This window comes from Netta rufina (genome assembly GCF_964035555.1).
Source record: "Netta rufina genome assembly, chromosome: 1".
NCBI lineage: Eukaryota > Metazoa > Chordata > Aves > Anseriformes > Anatidae > Netta > Netta rufina.
The window spans coordinates 57444185-57463902 of NC_140123.1; the positions used below are offsets into that span (position 1 = coordinate 57444185).

General features: G+C 36.5%; 1 protein-coding gene across 2 annotated transcripts in view; it reads left to right on the forward strand.

The window, feature by feature from the left end:
• TPP2 (tripeptidyl peptidase 2) overlaps positions 1 to 19718 on the forward strand; it is a 46208-nt gene that overhangs the window by 15862 nt on the left and 10628 nt on the right. The window contains exons 14-27 of one of the 2 annotated variants that reach the window (XM_084299303.1): positions 944 to 1101; positions 1496 to 1572; positions 3343 to 3449; positions 4134 to 4288; positions 5301 to 5417; positions 6643 to 6743; positions 8207 to 8303; positions 8603 to 8740; positions 10233 to 10477; positions 10677 to 10755; positions 12591 to 12629; positions 18086 to 18237; positions 18357 to 18453; positions 19387 to 19517. In XM_084299303.1, the coding sequence (XP_084155429.1) occupies positions 944 to 1101; positions 1496 to 1572; positions 3343 to 3449; positions 4134 to 4288; positions 5301 to 5417; positions 6643 to 6743; positions 8207 to 8303; positions 8603 to 8740; positions 10233 to 10477; positions 10677 to 10755; positions 12591 to 12629; positions 18086 to 18237; positions 18357 to 18453; positions 19387 to 19517 (1693 nt within the window). The remainder of the gene's footprint in view (positions 1 to 943; positions 1102 to 1495; positions 1573 to 3342; positions 3450 to 4133; positions 4289 to 5300; positions 5418 to 6642; positions 6744 to 8206; positions 8304 to 8602; positions 8741 to 10232; positions 10478 to 10676; positions 10756 to 12590; positions 12630 to 18085; positions 18238 to 18356; positions 18454 to 19386; positions 19518 to 19718) is intronic. The other variant, XM_084299304.1, reaches the window with a different exon arrangement.

A 19718-nucleotide genomic window follows, 5' to 3' on the forward strand; every position in this document is an offset into this window, starting at 1 on the left:
ACTATAATGTGTAAATATACACATCATGCTCTTCTGTAGGAAGCAAATCTGAAAACACAGATATTTGTAACGGGTGACTGGCTTGCAGCATGATATTGTTTCCCTTGTACTTGTCCTTTTGGCCATTTCCGTGCTGTCTGGTGTCTTCAAGGAGACTAAGTTTGAGAGGGTTTAAGGAAGGACATAAAGGAAGACTCATGTACTCAGTTTGTCTGTTGAAGTTCTCTTTGAGCTCTTACCGCTTCTGAGGTACCTCTGTGGAAGGCACATCTGATAATAGAGAACTCTTTTCTGTACCTCACAAAGATGCAATGAAGTTAAATATGAAGTTAAATATCTGAATGTTAAGCTAAGGTCAATTAAATCTAGAAAGCATTTAATTTTTTTTTAAACATCATTAATCTTCAGAGCAGGATAAAGGTGACTTCTATTCAATAAAACACCTAAACTCCAGGGCCACGTGTTTTTATAGAAGCTATGCTTTAACCCATGTTTTTTTCGACCCAGAAGCTGATTCACAAAATCAGCTAAATTGACTGTTTGCAAAGTCAGTCTATATTATGGCAGTAATTCTTTTAATAAGCATAAACCCTCACTTAGGTTGCTCTGTAATGTAATTTGATAATTAGTGTAACGTTTAGAATGAGTGTAGTTGGTTTTTATTTTATTTCTGTACATTAGGCAAGACTTTGTATCTACATAAGAATACTTATACCTGCTTCCAGGCTATGTTATAGGCAACTGAAGCATTGCTTACTAGCTTACTGACTGAGGTTTGACTGTTTTGTTAAGAGATGATAATCAGTGTTCTTTTTTGGAGAATCTGACTTCAGGGGGCTAAGGAATTTGTTTGAGATGGGTACATTTTAATGGCAAATATTGTTACAGTAGAGTATGAGTACATAACTTGTTAATGAATTGTTCTTAATTTGTTTCTTGGCAGAAAACACTGAAAGAATATCTCTCCAGCTTCATTTAGCTTTAACTTCAAATGCACCATGGGTCCAGTGCCCTACTCATTTAGAGCTTATGAACCAGTGTCGACACATTAATATTCGTGTGGATCCACGTGGACTGAGAGAAGGAGTACATTATACGGAGGTATTAAAATATTGGTATTCTATTTAAGACTGTATGCTCTTCCATTTTCACATTGCCTCTATCAACTTTTTTTTAGAAGTAATTTTAAGGAAATAAAAGCTTTATGCTTCATGGAACAGAAATGCTGCCACACTCCATATTATACAGGCTGAATTCAGGGTTCAGCAGCAGTTACTTTATACAACTTCGTACGGCAGATGTGAAGAAGATTTTAAGTATCTCTGTTTGAAAAATAAAAGTGTATACATGGAAATAAATTATTAATTTGTTCTCTATGTATAGTTTCATCTCTGACAATTCAAAACACCCTGCAACTAAGTCAAGTAGTTCAATATTGTCTCCTGTAATTTCATTTTGACCAAAGATTTTAAGTGGCTGTATCTTATTTTGTCAGGTATGTGGATATGATACAGCAACGCCTAATGCAGGTCCTCTGTTCAGAGTTCCAGTAACAGTTGTCATACCAACAAGGTCAGTAAATCTAAGCTTTACTTTTTTTTTTTTAAGTTTAGTTTTGTGTACCCAGTTTACTTTTGTCATTTATTTCACCTTCTTCCTCTAGGAGTTCTTGAATTTACTACTGACACTGATAGGGAAGGGAGCAGAGCTCTGGAAAGTTTCTTGCAACAGGCTTGGACACCAGTAGTGTTCGCGTTTTGTTCTGGTCTTGGCAACCAGAAGGCAGCATGTTCTTGGTCACAATAGCAGGAGTTTTCTGATCAATCAGAATAATTTCTGACTTTTTCAAAAGAATATTCTTTGGTGTTCATCAGTCGGAGCTTGTTTTTTCACTTCTAGCTGACGGACTAGAGTCTGTAAAGGCAGTGGACGTTATTTGGCAGGTGGAAATTGGGATGAACTTCCACCATAACATTAATACAGGAAATTTAGAGTTAGTATTGTGTTATGGCCTTAACTGTTTGAAACACATCAAAGATTGTGATAATGAAGGAGAGATTATTGAATTTACTCAGTGAACAATCTGCTCAGAGGAAGAAATAAAAACTTTTCTCTAACTCATTCACAAAAATATTACTACTCACATGCCTTTGCTCCCTTCAGTGGAAAGTCACTCAACCATGAAATTCAGTTTCATTGAAAACCTTTGGTTTTTATGCTTAAGTACAGCTGTGTTTCTGGTTGGGGAGACCAGGGGAGAAAGTATCTACATAATGTGGTGGAACAGGTGTTTTAAATTGTTTAGGTGCATTGTGCTGTTAGATCCTGTACTGGTACAGTTCTTGTACGCTTAACAGAAAGAATAGGGGCAATTACTACATTCTGGACACTGAACAAATAGAAGCTAGAAAAACAAATATCATAAATAATGTCTGAGGAGAAATTTAAAAACACTTTGGGACCTTGCTAACTTGCTAACATGTCTCTGTGAAGCTGTGAGTGGGCAGTATTCCATTTCTTAAGTTATTAAGATGAGTGATACTCACTATTCTGTGGAGTGTAGTAATATACCCAGCGCTGTGCTGCTGTGGCCTTGCCCCTAAGTACTGTGTGCAGTTTTGGGTGCCACAAAATAAGAAAGACATGAAACCATTAACATCCTAAGGAGGGCTGTAAAGATGGTGAAGGGTCTAGAGGGGAAAAGAGGTATGAGGAGCAGTTTGAAGTCCTTTGGTTTGTTCAGCCCAGAGAAGAGGAGGCTAAGGGGAGGCCTCATGGTGGCCTGCAGCTCCCTCACGAAGGGAGTGGAGGGGCAGGCGCTGAGCTTTGCTCTCTGGAGACAGCGACAGGGACCTGAGGGAACAGTATGGGGCTGGGACAGGGGAGGGTCAGGTTCTGCACCCAGAGGGTGATCGGGCACTGGGACAGGCTCCCCAGGGCAGTGGTCACAGCACTGAGTGAGTCAGAGTTGAAGAAGCATTTGGACAATGCTCTCAGAGACATGGTGTGATTTTTGGGTGGTCTTGTGTGGAGCCAGGAACAGGACTTGGTGATCCTTTTGGTCCCTTCCAATTCGGGATATTCTATGCTTCTATGAGTATCAGTGATAGCCTCAAAAGGAGTGTCACCTAACATTGACCACAGGCTCAATTTTTTCACCTTTCTAAATCTGTTTTGCTTAAATTCAGCTTTTTTTTTTTTTTTTTTTTTCTGGGGGGGGAGCTGGGGACTGAATATCCTCAATTATAGTCTGTTTGGAGAGTTTTTTATTTAAAACTACTTTTTTAGAAAAAAATGCTTCACAGCTTGTTTAATTACTACTGTTTTCTTTTTGATGTACAGAGTAGATGAATCATCAAGCTATGACCTTGTATATACAGACGTTCATTTTAAACCTGGTCAAATCCGAAGGCACTTCATTGATGTTCCCCAGGGAGCTACATGGGCTGGTAAGGAAAACGAGCATATTGATTAAATAAGAAATCACATCTGTCACAGTTGACAGAGTTCTCCAATCATTCCAATTTCTGCCTAAGAAAGAACTTAAGCATTTGATCCATGAGTACGTAAAATCTGTATTTGATTCTAAGCTCTTACAGGAGTGGTTTTTTGGGGACGGTTATCTCATGGTTTCTGTTATGGTGGAATACAGTCTTCATCTTTTAGAAACGAGCAAATGCAATCTGTGTGCCTGGTTTTTAGTGTTTATGGCCATAGTATTGAAAGATAGCTTAATGTAAGGTGATGGGCAAGGAGCTCGTAATTCTGCAAGGAGAAAAAAGAATCTTTCATTTGGACTGAAGTTTACTGATAAAACTTAATTTGAAATTTAGCAGCCATCTGTGCTATACAGTTTTATAACTTGTACTATCTGCTTAGTTCATAACATCTAGTTGAGTAATGTTTCTTTTAACTGATCTCTCTGAACTTAGTTTTCCTTAATCTGAAGGGGTCTTAGTAAATAACTGGTAGATAAGCATAATTCACGTATGAATATTTTGTATGTTATGCAGTACATACTTTGGTACTGCATAACTTCTAAAACCATGAATATCTTGTGAATTTTATGTTGAATCTCCATTTCCCATCTAAAATTCATGGATGTTGAAGCAAAACTTTTCTTTTTCATCTAGAAGTGACAGTATGTTCGTGTTCATCTGATGTGACTGCAAAGTTTGTGCTTCATGCTGTTCAGCTAGTGAAACAAAAAGCATATAGAAGTCATGAGTTCTATAAATTTTCATCCTTACCTGAAAAAGGATCAGTGACTGAAGCATTCCCTGTCTTAGTAAGTTACATTGGTGGGGTGGGAGGAAGAGAGTGTTTTGGTTTTTTTGTTGTTGTTTGTTTGATGCTGATGATTAAGAAAAAAGACCAAGTCGTACATTTCTTATAGTAGTGAATGTATCTGTTTCTTCATTTTGAAAAGGTCTCTAACAGCTCCCTGACGTTTTTTAATTATCCTGTGTTGCCATTCATTCTCTCTTCAGTTTTACTGCTTGTTTATACAGACTAGTTTTTCCCTTTCAAACAGGGGCTGTAACTTCTTGAAGAAAGAGAGTTCAGCATATGCTGAACTCTAGTGATTATGGGGATAATCTCCTTGATGTTGAGGTCAAGTAATACTGGGTAACATTTATTGCTTAGATACAGTAGACTTACCTTGCTAGTTCAAGAGTCTAAAACAAAAACTGGCTGTTCAGTTATGTGAATGATCAAGTCCAGTGCTCAAGCTTGTCCCCCCTTTCACTGCTTAATTGAGAGGTGTAGCTCTAAACCCTAAGAGAGGTTGTAATTTCTGTTCAGTCCTGTACTGTGAAAAAGTCAAGAGTAAGGCACTAAGCTTCATTCATCCCACTGACTGATTGTGAATTAATTTATTGTGTTTAAAACAACCAGAAAAACAGCGCCAACAAAAAAACATTCCAAGCTTCACGTCTTCTCGAGATAGAGAGCACTATCTCTTTTTCTGATATGCATTGACATCATCTATAAACTAACTTGTCTGCCTAATTTTAAGAGTAGGAAAGGAAGATGTTACATATAAAAGCTGCATACCTTCCTTTGTAGCATATTGGGAGTAATTGGACATACTCTTTTGTTAGAACTGTCTTGTATTTTCTGGATCAAGTGTAATGTCTGGTTTGCTACCATACAAACCAATATAATTGGTGTAAATTGGGCGTGATAGGGTCATCTTTGAGTCATATTCCATTTTTTTTTTGGTTTGGGCAGAGGGAGGCTGGGGTGAATAGAAGGAGAAGAGACTTTGTGTCTAACCTTGCATTTTTGTTACACAGGCTGGAAAAACCATTGAATTTTGTGTTGCTCGGTGGTGGGCAAGCCTTAGCGAAGTCAGCATTAATTACACAATTTCTTTTCATGGTGTACTTTGTGCTACTCCGCAGCTAAACATGGTAAGTTTTCCAGACTGTTTATTTAAAATTATTCTGAAGTCTCTGACAGAATGTTAAAAAAAAAAAAAAAAAAGTTTTTCCTCATTCTTGCCTCTATTTAAGTAGACTAAAAGCATGGTTATACATGAGATGCATGTTTTCTCTTAAAATTAGGTAAATAGGAGCTTAGGCCCCCACAAATGCCCAGTACCATTAGTTATGAATCTTTTATGCTTTTTCGTTATGAATCACTGGAGAGAAGATTAGAGAGGGGGAAAAAAAACACCAGTAGAAAGGACGTACTAAAATGTTCTTATTGCAACTATTGCAAATGTTGTGTGAAGAAACTTTGCAGGGATCACAGTTCTTGTATTTGATTGTCTAGACCACCATTGCTAAAGCACAATACTCTGAATAATATTTTCAGAATAAAATGTCATTAGAAGTTGTTTTCCACTCTGTTTGGTGTTGTATCAAGATGTGCCAGTTGGTTTGAGATTCGTTTTTTAGGGCACTTAAAGGTACAGTGGATGGACAGTATCATGACTCCATGGTTCTGTGATACCAAAGAACTAAAAAATTGTGAGAAACATCAGTATCATGTTACTTACAGTACTTTGTCTCACTGCTGTGTTGTTTGCTGTCTTGTGCAGTGTGTTTTGGCTTGACTTTCTCTCCCTTAAGAGAGGGGCACTCTGAGAGCTGAGCTGTACGACCTGCAGGAAGCAGCACCATGCATATTTCTCCTTGCTACTTTTTTTTTTATCTAAGGGTCAGAGCAAATTAGACCTGTACCACAGGTGAGGTTGAATGTATTCATGCTCTAAGAGCTGAGTAACTTGGGGGGTGGGGGGGAAAGGTTGCATTATGCTAAGGTACCAGATCTTGAATTAGAGCAGGAGGAAGAAGAGGTGCTGTTGGTGTCGTACATGACAGCCTTTTTACTAAAGCAGGTTCAAGCTCCTCCTATGCCAGCAGTATCAGACCAGCTGAAAAGTGGCTAATAGATAGTCTTGGACCAAAAGTCTGTTATATTTTTTTTTCCTACTGATGTGTTGTTTTTTATGTCCTAGTGAATCTGTTTTTGTAAAATAGAGATAGGGTTGTGACACTTTCAAACTCACGCACTATTACTTCTAATGTTGATAAATAGATCTTGTATTATGTTTTCAAAGGATATATTGAATGGTCCACATCTGATGCTACAGATGCATAAAAGAATAACTGTTATGTATTTTTTCTTTAGCATGCTTCAGAAGGCATCGTACGATTTGATGTTCAGTCCATGTTGAAGTATGAAGATATTGCTCCATGCATAAATCTGAAAAGCTGGGTTCAAACTCTCAGGTACGGTTTCTGGGGAAAGTGGGAAAGCTGTTAGAATGTGGCTAAAATAGTCACAAATTAACAGTGACAGCTAGAATAACAAGAATATTCTTACAAAGTTTGGAACCATCAGTTTGGAAATTTTATTAAATATTTCAGCACTTTCTTTTTTCGGTTCCTTTTAGCTGTGAAAAAATGGACAACTATGGTAACTTCTTCCATATAAATTATTTTTCTTTAGCCAAATTTAAAAGAAATTACAGAAACTTTACGGTGCTTCTAAAGGAGAGACAGAGGTAAAAGGCATATTAAGATCTAAAGAAACAAATTCTACTGAGTTATTTGGTGTCATTTTGTTGGTGTTTTTTTAAGCAGGTATTTCAGATCCTGCCTAAGTTTGACCTGGGAAGATTGTCTTCTCTCTTTTTTGTTTGATTGGAAGTGTTTTTTATAGGCAATGATAACAGTATTTATTTTGTGTTTCTTCTGTTATCAGTTGTGGCAGTTTGACACATGCTGATTTTGAGGAAAAGGTGTTTTGTTTTTTTTTTTTAATTACTAACAGTTGGAAAATTACTAACAACAGCATTAACCAAAGTTGGTAGTTTCAGAAGGAGAAAGAAATGCCATACTTTTGAGTATGGCTTAAAGTAAGGGGATAGTGGATGCTGAATGGCTTCTTATGAGGTTTCTGAATTTCAAGTGCTTGGAAGCAGGGTTGCACACAAAGAACTGACAGTATCCAAGAGAAATTTCATTAATGTCATTAAAGGTTGTCAGAATAGTATATATGAAATGTAGTTTTATATGATGTATAGGCCACCTTAATTCTCCAGTTCCTTTATTTCCAAACCAGTGGTTTTCTTATTTTTAGCTGGTGTTCTTCAGTGCTCATTATCTGAGGTGTTTGTGCTTTTTTGAACAGTAGCTTGTCCCAACTGTTTCTGAGTTTCTACGTAGACAATATGCATTAATGTTTTTCCTTTGTGGTATTACTAGGATTTCTTGTATAAATTCTCTTTTGACAAAAATTTCTGTAGCAAACAAGTATCAACCACTTACTGTGTCTTCTAATTACGATGACGCTGATCTTGCAATCTGTGAATAAATGTGCTGATTGCAACGCAGATACTGGAGTTGTATAGCAACCTGTTTTTTTTTGTCTTAATCCTGAAGTCTCTCTTTTCCTAATTGTTTCTTAAGGCTTTTAATTTTGGACTTAGATGTGCTTGCTGAGTTCTGTTCATTTCTTTTTTGGCGGTGTCCATAATGTTTCTAAGTCATCTTTTTGAATTGACATTCATTTTAACTGGAAAATTTATAGTGCTTAGGTAGTTAACATTTCTTAAAATACTGTTATCACATATGCTGTGCTATGTACTATTAGATGTGCTTCAGAATCTATTTCTGCTTAAGCAATACAGATTTTGACAACAGATACACATTGTTTAATAGTGTCCTCTGTTTTTTTATTTTAACTACAGACCAGTGAGTGCAAAAATAAAACCTTTAGGATCCAGAGATATTTTACCAAATAATCGCCAACTGTACGAGATGATTTTGACCTATAACTTCCATCAGGTAAAGTTTATGCTTGTTTTTTTCAAGTTGTTAACGAACACATAATGAACAAGTTGTTAATGAACACATAATGAACGCATTTTTGCTTTCCAAAAGCAAGTTTTAACTTCACCTTTCAGTCAGAAATGAAGTCGAGATTTAAGCTCTAGAGTCCCTGCATTAGTAACTTTAACTCAGTTGTCTTTAGAATCTAGCGTGTCTTGAAGTGACTTCAGGTCAGCTCTGTTCTTGAATATGTGTAATAATTATACTTGTGTTATTCAATAGTGGATGAAGTATTTTGAACTTTCTTTTCATAGCCAAAGAGTGGAGAAGTAACTCCAAGCTGTCCACTTCTTTGTGAATTGCTGTATGAATCTGAATTTGACAGTCAATTGTGGATTATTTTTGACCAGAACAAAAGACAGATGGGTTCAGGAGATGCCTATCCGCACCAGGTACGGAGTTATATATTTATTTTACCTTTTGTTTTCTGCACAGTGTGAAAGCTTCATTTTTTTCTGCTTTTCAAGCTGTTAGCTCCTAACAGTTTCTAATATTTAGTTCATTTCTCTTCACAAGAAGACATTATGACAAGTCATTGTACCTTTCAATGGTGATATTTGTATGAAAAAAAAAAAAACAAAACAATTGACAGATTTGTTACCATGAAATAGAACATTATGATTTTTCTTCCTTATTCCTCAGTTTGTCTTCTAAACAGCCTTCTAAGTGCTGAAGCTCAGTTGATTCTGTTGCTGTCTTTCAAAGACATTTTCAAAGGAAGGATTAGTCATACTGGAAGTCTACAATAGATTGATTTTAAAGCATGACTTCTGAATTTTACGAAGTTCAGGAATTGCTTTATTTGAGCTTATATCCCTTACCCTGTATTTTTAAAGTGCTGTAAAATTAAAAAAAAAAAAAAAAAAAAGTCCGTTACCTGTACCTAGTGGACTACCACACCGTGCCTCTCTGGTGTTCTGCATAACAGAACAATTCTAAAGTAATTAAAAATTTACTAATCCAGGAAATAGAATCAAGCTTCCTGTTGATACTAACCTTGAAGAAGGAGATTCTGGGAGCAGGCTAGTCCTGAACAACTGTCCTTCTCAGGGATGCCTTTTGTATTATAGCATCATCAGCAGAAACATCCTAAAGGAAGCTTAGCATGCTAGCACTAAAAAAATCCATAAGGCGACTTTTTAAATTAGTAGAAATTAAAGAACATTTCCATAACTAAGAATCTGTGGAGTTTTTGTTTGTTATGTAAATAGAGATGATGTTATCCACCTATTCTTAACTGCATGTATGAAAAGCTTTGTAGAATCAGGTCAGAGAGCCTGCTGGCTCTTTAAACTGCAGCCTTAGACCGTCATAGGAATGTTGGATCCCTCAGTGTGAAAGTGGTATAGAATCATATAGAATGGTTTGGGTCGATAGGGAACTTAAAGATCAATTAGTTCCAGCCCCCCTGCCATGAGCATGGACACCTCCTACTGTGTCAGATTGCTCAAAGCCCCATAGTATTAGAGATAGTAGGAAATATACTGTGATCTCAACCACGCAACACCTGAAGTTGCATAGTAACTTGAAAATGTATCAAGGCAAACCTGCAAGAGGTTTTGAGTTGAAAGCTTGAAAGTTTAGCAAGTTGTCTGATTTCTATTTGAGCAGTTAATACAGTATTATAGTAGGAATGAATGATATAATCCTATTTTGTGGTCTGAAAACAATTTTTTTTTTCAGTTAATCCAAAATGCTTCAGCTGCTCTTGTCTTGATAGTGCTCTATTCTCAGGAGGTTCCAAAACTAAGCTACTTAGCATGTTTTAAATGGTTCGAGCTATTTGGATCAAGAAAAACATGACAGTTTTATTTCTGGGTTTCTGTGTGTGCATGGTGAGTGAAATATTTAATTTTGATATTTACAGTAACTTCTTTCTTTCAGTATTCTGTGAAACTGGAAAAAGGAGACTACACTATTCGGTTACAAATTCGTCATGAACAGAACAGTGAACTAGATCGCATCAAGGACCTTCCATTTATTGTTTCTCACAGATTGTCTAGTACCTTGAGCTTAGATATTTATGAAAACCATAGCCTTGCTCTCTTAGGGAAGAAGAAATCCAACAGTTTGACATTACCACCAAAACACAGTCAGCCATTTTTTGTTACGTCTCTGCCTGATGACAAGTAAGTTAACTGAGGTCCTGTTTTCTTGTCTACATCTAACCGATTGCCTCTACACCTAACTAAAATCATGCTGTGTCTGCCTGTCTGGGTTTGGTATTCCTCTTGTCTTGCTCTTTCACTGATTGGATTCTTTATTTGTAGCCTCAATGGCATGTTAATGGACCTAGTTTTTAACACAGAGTTTTCTTTCTTTGAACAGAATACCAAAAGGAGCAGGACCAGGATGTTATCTTGCAGGAGCTCTGACATTGTCTAAAACAGAACTTGGAAAGAAAGCTGTGAGTATTTTAAATGGATGATGGCCTCTTTCTGAAACTTCTGAAGTGGGTAAATGGCATGCCAAGGAAGCACTTTGTTTTATGGTTTTAGTACTTGAAAGAGCAACAGTTTTAGTGACATAACACATTTTAGAAGCAGTTGTTTCATTATGAGGTCAGAATAACTTCTTAGTTTTGTTTTCATCTTACAATTCAAGTTAATTGCACCTTCTAATTTTTGAATTCTCACTCCTTGACTCTGAATCCCTATATTTCTAGAAGCAACTTTTTTGTTGGTGTGGCAGTCTTTAAGAGTGGTTTTGTTCAGTTGCCTAATCAGTATCATTTTTGAATGAAAAATGTACATGTATTTTGTGCATGTTGGTTCTCTAATAAACAGCTATACTCTTCCTTGCATGCATACAGTTTTCAGCGAAAATATAAGTGCTTCCTTAACACCTACATGTTACTTTTACAAAGGAGGAGGCATTTTGCTGACTCAAATGCTTAAGCAGATTTTCTTAACTGCTGCACACCGATGTTGTCAACCACTAATATGACTATGCTCCAACATAATGACATAAAATCTCTGTATGTCACAGTGGGAAAAAGCAATAGGTTTTTTTTTTTGACTTATAGTGCAGCATCCTGCAAAAAAACAGTTTGCTAACTTGAATGAATCTGTAGTGCAGCAATGATTATAATAACCAGGTCACTCGTGCGTGTATCTGGTGCTAAGGTATCTAGAAGATTCCCCTAGCTCTTAAAATATTTTTCAAATACTTGGCAAAGCTGAAAATAAGCTTGAATGGTGGTGAGCTGGTATTTAGAAGTAATCCATCATATATTTCACTACTTGGAGGTGGGCACATGCTGTTAGATTTTGTTGAGTAGACAAGTTTAGTTATTCAGTCTGATTTGGTTGCAGGTAGAACTTTTGGGGAAAATTGCATGTATTAATCTTAGGTATAACTGCAAGTTAGATAATGTCTGCTAAGTATGAATGAATGAGGGGTTAAAAATACAGTGAAGTACTTTGAAATTAGGTTTAGATTTCTTGTGATTCATGCAAAGCTGCAAGTATACTTCTAATAAAAACCATGTTAAATCCATTATAGGAGTGTAGTATAGTTTACCTAACTTGAATTCTGTGCTTCCTTGAACTGTTGTTTGTAATTCTTTTCTATCATATTTTAAAACTAGATAAAGTGTTTTTATACGGTGATTTTGGGGATGGGAAGTAGGAGGTAGTAGGTATTGCCTATCAAATTTAATTTCTTCATGAAGAGTATGAAAGAGCTTACATTGAGAGAAATTCTAGGTGAGGCCTGTTGTGCATCATACTCTGAGGCTTTACTGTTATGGTCATATTTCTTTGGAAAAAGGATGATACCAGGTAACATCAGATTCTTTCCACTGCCTTTAATAAATCTGTAGTGTGCCAGCAGACAAAAAGAGAGGAATAGGTAGCAATGTTCTCTCTATTTTAGCAAGTAGGGTGCAATTTGAGGGAAAATACACCTAATTTCTGTATACTTATTAAGAAATACAGAACAATGCCACTAAACAGTCAAAATCTGAAATTTGTATTTTTGAAGTGAATTTCTGTAACTTCATTAATTTAAGCTAAGTGGTTAACAACACTTGCTTGTTTTACAGGAATAACAGACTATACAAAACAATGCATTGTTAATTTTAAAAGGAAAGCATGCTTTAAGAGCATGTTTGGTCATAGATGTGACTTAACAGTTTAAAAATATGTAGGTTGAAAGTGTAACTATAATTGTACAGAGAAGGTGTCTCCATCCTGTGTGGTGTGTGCATGTTTTCTTACAGTATGTTATTCTAACTCCCAGGGGCAGTCTGCAGCAAAGCGACAAGGAAAATTTAAAAAGGTACTGAATGTTAGTTTTTGAAAAAGATATACTTAAGTCTTTTTTCATATGACTTAAAGAATTTGTCTACCAGTATTGATTTTTTAATTTCTCTCCCTCATCTACCTCCTTAGTTCTGGGTTATTTGCTTCAGCATCTTAAATACATCTACTGGTAGAATGGCAAAACACTACTGTAATACAAGGCTAAATGAGAGGCATGTGAGCATCTGAATACTTCTGCAATAAGTGCCATAAAAATGCATGTGATGACTAGTGGTCTGAAATGATTCTTTTTGTAAGATACTCAGGAATCTTCAGTATTTGTAGTCAACTGGCAAGTGTTTCTGCCTGCTGTATTGTGTCTGCAGGTGGGGAACTCAATACAAACGTAACACTTCACATAGAACTGAATACCTAACTGTATACCAAAACAGCTGTTTACAATGGCTTTGGTACAGTCATAGAAAAAAATATTCCAATAAGCAATCTTTCTTAGGAGGGATGAAGTTGACTGAAAAGTCTCTCAGTTCAAGATTTAGATGTATTGAAATGTAACTTGTTTTAAGTTAGTTTGTACGCTGATGTAGCAGGTAGTGGAATTCAGGAAGAAAATGTGAGTAAGATGTATTTCAGGGAGGTAGAGGGAGGAGTAAGTGATTAACACAGCAGTGTTTAGTTTTGTGCTTTCTCATACTTTTACATTAGATAGTACAATGTATTCCCAGCAGACAAAAGACTGCTTGTCTTTTTTCTATAAATATCTATTTTAACAGTCACCTTTATAGAACTAGTGGTTAAGTATTTGTTTGTTGTTTTTTTTTTTTTTTCTTGTTTTGTTCTGAAGTTGTGAAGCTATTTGTATTCTTTTGTTTTCGTGGTACCATCTTGTGGAGTTCAGGATTCTTGTTAAAAATAAGGTGTGAGAACCACAAATGCCACAATTGATTGCAGTAACATATTTTTTGTTGTTGTATTTTTTTGTGTTAATGCTGAGCTGGAAAACTGAGCCTGTTTACCTAATCTGGTATTAGTGTAACAACTGTGAGGGAATGTGATTAGGCTTTACAAGAAGGATTTTAACATACATTGATGTACACTGCTACAATTTTATTTTAATATGCATCTAAAAATTATGAAGATGAATTTTGGAAAGGCGATTTAAAAACCCATGTGAACGCCTGGTTTCCAATGGATAGGAAATAAAAACTTCACTAAGTGGATCCATAAAAAGGTGGTTAATCTCTAATCATAATTTAATTTCTTTAACAAAACGTATTAAATAGATCCAGAAGGCTACATGTTCTGTTTTATTTTTTGCTTCTAGAGTAGACTTACGTTCAGATCTGAGTAGTGTACCCACCCAAACCAAAATGAAAACTGTTCTTTTTCGGGATACTTCCACCTATTATTTGCAAGAGGCATCAGCATACTGGCAGTGAATACATAAAAGCACGCTGTGTTTCAGTGCATTGATCCATGAGAGCTCCATTAATGAATAGGGTTTTTATCCAAGAATACAAGTCTTTGGGCTTCCGAGTTGACAAGTTTTGAATGTTTACCCTGTCATGTCTAAGTGTACATGCAACACAGATTTTTTTTGCATGCTCAAAAACTTGCTTCTATATTTCTTATGTGGCCTGGCAAGTCAAAAAGGTACATCTAGATTTTTATTTTATTTTGCAGAGATATGTCCAGGCCCTTTTGTAAGATTAGGAGTGTTTATTAACAAATCTCATTTTTATTTTATGCATAGTCCTGCTCCAATGACCAATGAGTATTCTGCAGAAATGGTTTTGATTTTTGGGGTGTGGAGGGGTGTTAGCTTGCCCCTATGTGCATGATACTACCAGAAACCCAGGGTGGGCATTTCTTGCAGTTGTAAAGTGCTTCTGTTTTGCATGAAAGCAGCCTGAGGTTATGCCAGAAAATATTACCCTGATTTTCCAAAAAAGGCATTTATTCTTTCATGCTAGACAAAAACATCAATGGGTTCTTTTCACGTAATAAGCAAGAGTTTTTGTCTTACTGGACACGAATTGCAGAATGGTACACCTAGTCCCTGATATTCTGCGTTGAGGACTCGATTTTGTCTGAATACAACAGTAGAATCATAGAGGTATGGGTTTTTGCAAAGTATCTTTCTGTCTTCACAAAGTGCAAAACTTTTTTTATTTAAAAAAAAAAAAATCCTTTCTGACAACTGAACTTTAGATAAGTGTAAAGTTCAGGATTCACAGATGTTTTTCTTTGAACTGGTCCCCACTGAGAACCCCGCTGTCTTGGCATGGGAAGCTGATTTACCCCTATTAGTACTTGTTTTCTAATGGAGCAGCACATGCTAAACAGCAATAGGGGGAAAAAGCAGTGGTTGTGTACCTTACTTCTTTCACAACCAAACTTCTGCCATACAGTTAAAATCTGACTCTTCCTTTTCTCCAGTTTTTGTCCTGAATGTGGTCAGAGTGGAAACAGATGATTGACTTTTTCTGGTCTGCAGGAAGCAAGTTTTTTGTTACTTTACATAATGCATCTTTTGAACAATATCATAGGATCACAAAATAATTTGGGTCAGAAGCCCATCCAGTTCCATCTCTCCTGTTGTGGGCAGGGACGCCTCCCACCAGACCAGGTTGCCTGAAGCCCTATCCAGCCTGGCCTTGAACACCTGGGGCATCCACAACTTCTCCAGGGAGTCTGTGATCTCCAACTTGAACAACCCCAACTCCCTTAGTCTGTCTTCATAGGAGAGGTGCTCCAGCCTCTTGATCATCTTAATGGCCCTCCTCTGGAGTTGTTCTAATACTTCCAGGTCCTTCTTGTCCTGCATCCAGCTCTGGGGCCCCCAGCACTCCAGGTGGGGTCTCAGGAGTGCAGGCACAATGTCCTCCCTTGCCCTGCTGGTTAAAGGACAGCTTGTACATATTTCTCCCCACTTTGCCATCCTTTCCTATGCTGTTATAGATAAATGGCAGTAGAAGCCTAATAAGTATCTGAAGTCAAACGTAAGAAGAAATATGTTGGATGACTTATTTCAGCATTAGAGGTTATTCCTGTCTAACCAGGAGGCCTTCAAAAATACAATGAAGTGAATGTTTCTGATCAAATTTTGTGTCAACCTGGCTGGTGACTTAAAGGAACTTCATCAATTTTCAGTTAAACAAGAATACTGTCTTAAAAGTAAGTGGTGTTATGCACACTGTTTGTGTCTTAAAGTAGATACATAAAACATACAAAGCATACAGTTTGTAGTTCTAGTTAAAAGGAAACCCTCTGAGGCTTACCAAATTGTGCACTTGTGCACGGAGCACTCTGCCCAAAGTATGCAGTATCATGCATGCTTCCAAAGTTTTTAATGTTGCTTTTTTTTTTTTTTTTTTTTTTTTTAAGGATAAACAAAGGGTAGCTTCCTTGTTAGTTTTAAAGTTGCTTTCAAGTAATCCTTCAAGTAATCTTTCCAGTGTATAATATGGTTGCTCAATGCCATTCTGTCTGTAGCTCTTGTGAAGAGTTGCCTTTCTCCTTAAGCTCTGACAAGCCTTTCTGTAAAGGCAAGGGCAGTGTCCGGGGTGTTCAGGTAACTCAGGGGCCGCACAGTTATCATATAGGCAAGGTGTGAGAATGGACAGGCTGTTTAGATACATAACCCTGAACACGTTGCCAAGTACCGTCAAAGGAAGGAAATCCTGAAATACTAGGAGATTTCTAGGAAGGCAGGTTTCTTTCTTAGGAAAATGTTAGTCTCAGCATAGGATCTATGTTAAAAAAGACGTAAATTACTGATTCAGATTTTCTGACTGATCTAACTTTGTAGGCATTTTAAAATGTTTGGTTTGCTTTAATGGAGTACATAGTTTTTACCTTTCTAATGAGATTAGCTAGCCCCTGTACCACTGGGTCCTGACTTCTGTACCCTCTGCTGCATTCTTTTGCCTTTGTGATATGTTTTATCACGCTCTGGCCTAGGTACTGTCGAGGTCTTCGTTAGATGCCTGGTCATGTACATCATACTTGAAGTGCACATGTGCAGGGTAGTTCCTGTGAAAACTACACTTTAATGTGTACTGGTGATCTAAACTAGGTTTAAAAAATTCTGTAAATGTTAGTGTTGTGCTGTAATTACATTTTAAGTAACTGGAAGGATTGTCTTGGGGGGAGTACTGCCGCTTAGTCTTACCAGTATAGTTTTCAGTAAACCCTAGCAAGCTGCTGATCTGTTTGGACTGTTATTCAGGTAAAATTGCTCTGCCTCAGTATTCTTTCATAGCTTCAGAAGTGTAGTGTTTAAGTCCATTATTCCAAAGTTCTGCATAACAGTTTGTAATAGTCACCTTTATATTCATTAAGTGATTAAAATAAATTGTGACAAGATTTTATTTCATTATGCAACACTGACTTCATTTATGGGAAATGTATTCCAATAAAGCCTGTTTTGGAATAATTGGTTTGAATACCTAAATTGCCACAAGAATTGAGCAGGCAACACAATAGTTTGCATAATAATCAACAGGCTAATGGTATTTGGAGGATTTAAACTTAAGTAAGGTTCTCTGTGAAATATTCTGTATATAGACTATCTGGACATGTGCCCTCAGAGTTTGTAAAAGAAAAAAAAAATCCTCCCACCAGCTGTAATGTCTTATAAGCAATTAAGCAATGACTGAAGTCTAATGCTGGCTTATTCGGAAACATGTATAAGTTATCTCAGGAAGTGAGCTTCAGAGCAGTGGCTAAGGTCTGTTAGGATTTTCATTTTAATAGCTGTAGCTATAATATCACAATTATCATGTGATAATTGCTGACTAGTGTAGCATGAACTCAAACTATAGTGATATTTCATTGCTAGCATATACAGTTTTCAAAAATAAAATCTTGCTGTTGTCTGCTTAATGTGAGCACAGCTACAGGTGAAACTGGGAAGAAAGTCTGTAGCATCAAACTGGGAAAGTTAACTGTGGATGCAGCAGCTATTCAGTAGGCACAACGGGGAAGAAATACTCTCTCAAAAGGAATAAATTCATGTATCCAATGGCGTCATTCATGTTCATGTTACTGCAGTATTTTTAGAATTCAGTCACCTTCATTTGTTTGTTAATTACCCCATTTGTACGGTAGAATCTCTTGACTCCTTTGCCTTTTAACCAAACTATTTGCTTTCTTTAAAAACAAAAAATTAAACTTCCAGTTCCCTAACTAATAATATGTTAAATTATCTGAGTACAAAAATATCAGATTTGTTCAGTCTTAAGCTTTATTTGTCTTATACCAAGTGTGCTGTTCTGATACTTACATCTTTATATATATTTTTTTTAAAGTTAAAGAAGTTTCTGAATTCTTAGTGACATATACCCTTGCTCTCGGAATCCTTACTCACTATATGTATAGCTCAGAGTAGTTGCTTGCTATGATTTAGCTTTTCTATCGCATCAGAAAGTGTACTGTATCCTTCTCAGTATGTGCCTCTTTTCCCACCTCCAGGATGTCCTTACAGTTCATTATCATCTGATACCATCACCATCAAAGAGTAAAAATGGTGGCAAAGAAAAAGAAAGAGAACAGGAAAAAGAAAAAGATGTAAAAGAAGAATTTGCTGAAGCTTTACGAGATCTAAAAATACAATGGATGACCAAGTACGTCTGCTGTCATTACTACACAAGCATGAAGCAGCTATACAAAAAAACTACACGCTTAATGCTAGGATAAAAACTCCAGAATCTGTACTTTCATGCTCTGTCCTTCTCTCTTCTAGGCTGGATACCCCTGACATGTACAATGAGTTGAAAGAAGCCTTTCCTAATCATCTTCCACTATATGTTGCAAGACTTCATCAGCTGGATTCTGAAAAGGTTGTTTAACGTTTCAAAACTTTGTTTGTCTCACTGCATCTGTTGTGCCTAAACAACTGAATCTTTATTCCCACGCGTTTGGTCTTGAAGTGACTGCCGTAGCTGTACTTAGTATAATAAAGCAGAAATTTCTAATTAGACTGGCAATAATATAGTAAGCCACCTCCCCAATGTGAATTCCTTAACCCTGCAGTAGAATGAAAGCCTTCGTAAAGTATGTTTGCTTATCATTTGCTCCTTACTCAGTTAAACATATGAAAAACATATAAACATGAGAAAGCAGCTTCTTTACTGCTTCAGGCTACGAGAGTATTGTTCTGAACAGTGGTACCTGAGACAAGCACACTTCCCATTGTGCTCCTTCACTGAATTGGTAATTTCCTGTAGAATTGCCCAGACAACTGGGGACAGTAACCCTTTGAAATAACACCGTTAAAGTCCATCATATGCCATTGTTGCCAAAAATGAGAACCATGAACTATTAAACAGAAGTCTACATATGTTTTTTTGTTCATCTTGAAGATAAATGGCTTCATCTGTATGTCACTAGTTTTTAGTCAGATTTATTTCTGTTTATTTGATTCTGATTTTGCATTTCTTTCTGAAATGAACAACTGCTGCCATTATTTATTAAGAGGATTAATTTGTACTGGAAGGGGTTTTTCTTCCTGTAAAATCTGCATTTTGCATATATGTACTGTGTATTTTACAATCTATTTTCAGTAACAAATGCAGTACATATGTGTGAAATCTTGATAATGCAGACTTCTCATCGGGTGTTTCTGCATGAGAAGTTGGAAAAAATGAAGAAAAGTTCATATTGAATCACTTCATGTTATTCTGTGTGCCTTTGCAATTATCCTAGTGGTAGTAAAATCAATAATCAAGTGGTGTGATTTCATATTGCTAAATACCTTTTTATTCTTCATTTAGGAACGTATGAAAAGACTTGATGAAATTGTTGAAGCTGCAAATACTGTCATCTCTCATATTGATCAGACGGCATTAGCAGTTTATTTTGCCATGAAGACTGATCCCAGACCTGATGCAACTACTATAAAAAAGTACCTACCCAGTAAATAATTTTCTTGCATCCTATTTTTCTAATCTGTGTACCTTGTCTCTGCTGTTAAGTAAGAATTGGAATGACTGTAACATTACTAAATGACTTATGGGATGTTTTTTTTAGGCACAGGTAGTTTCAAGCTTGCTTGCAAGAAGTTTTCATTCTTTATTATATTTCAGGAGTGCAGGAACACTGAAGC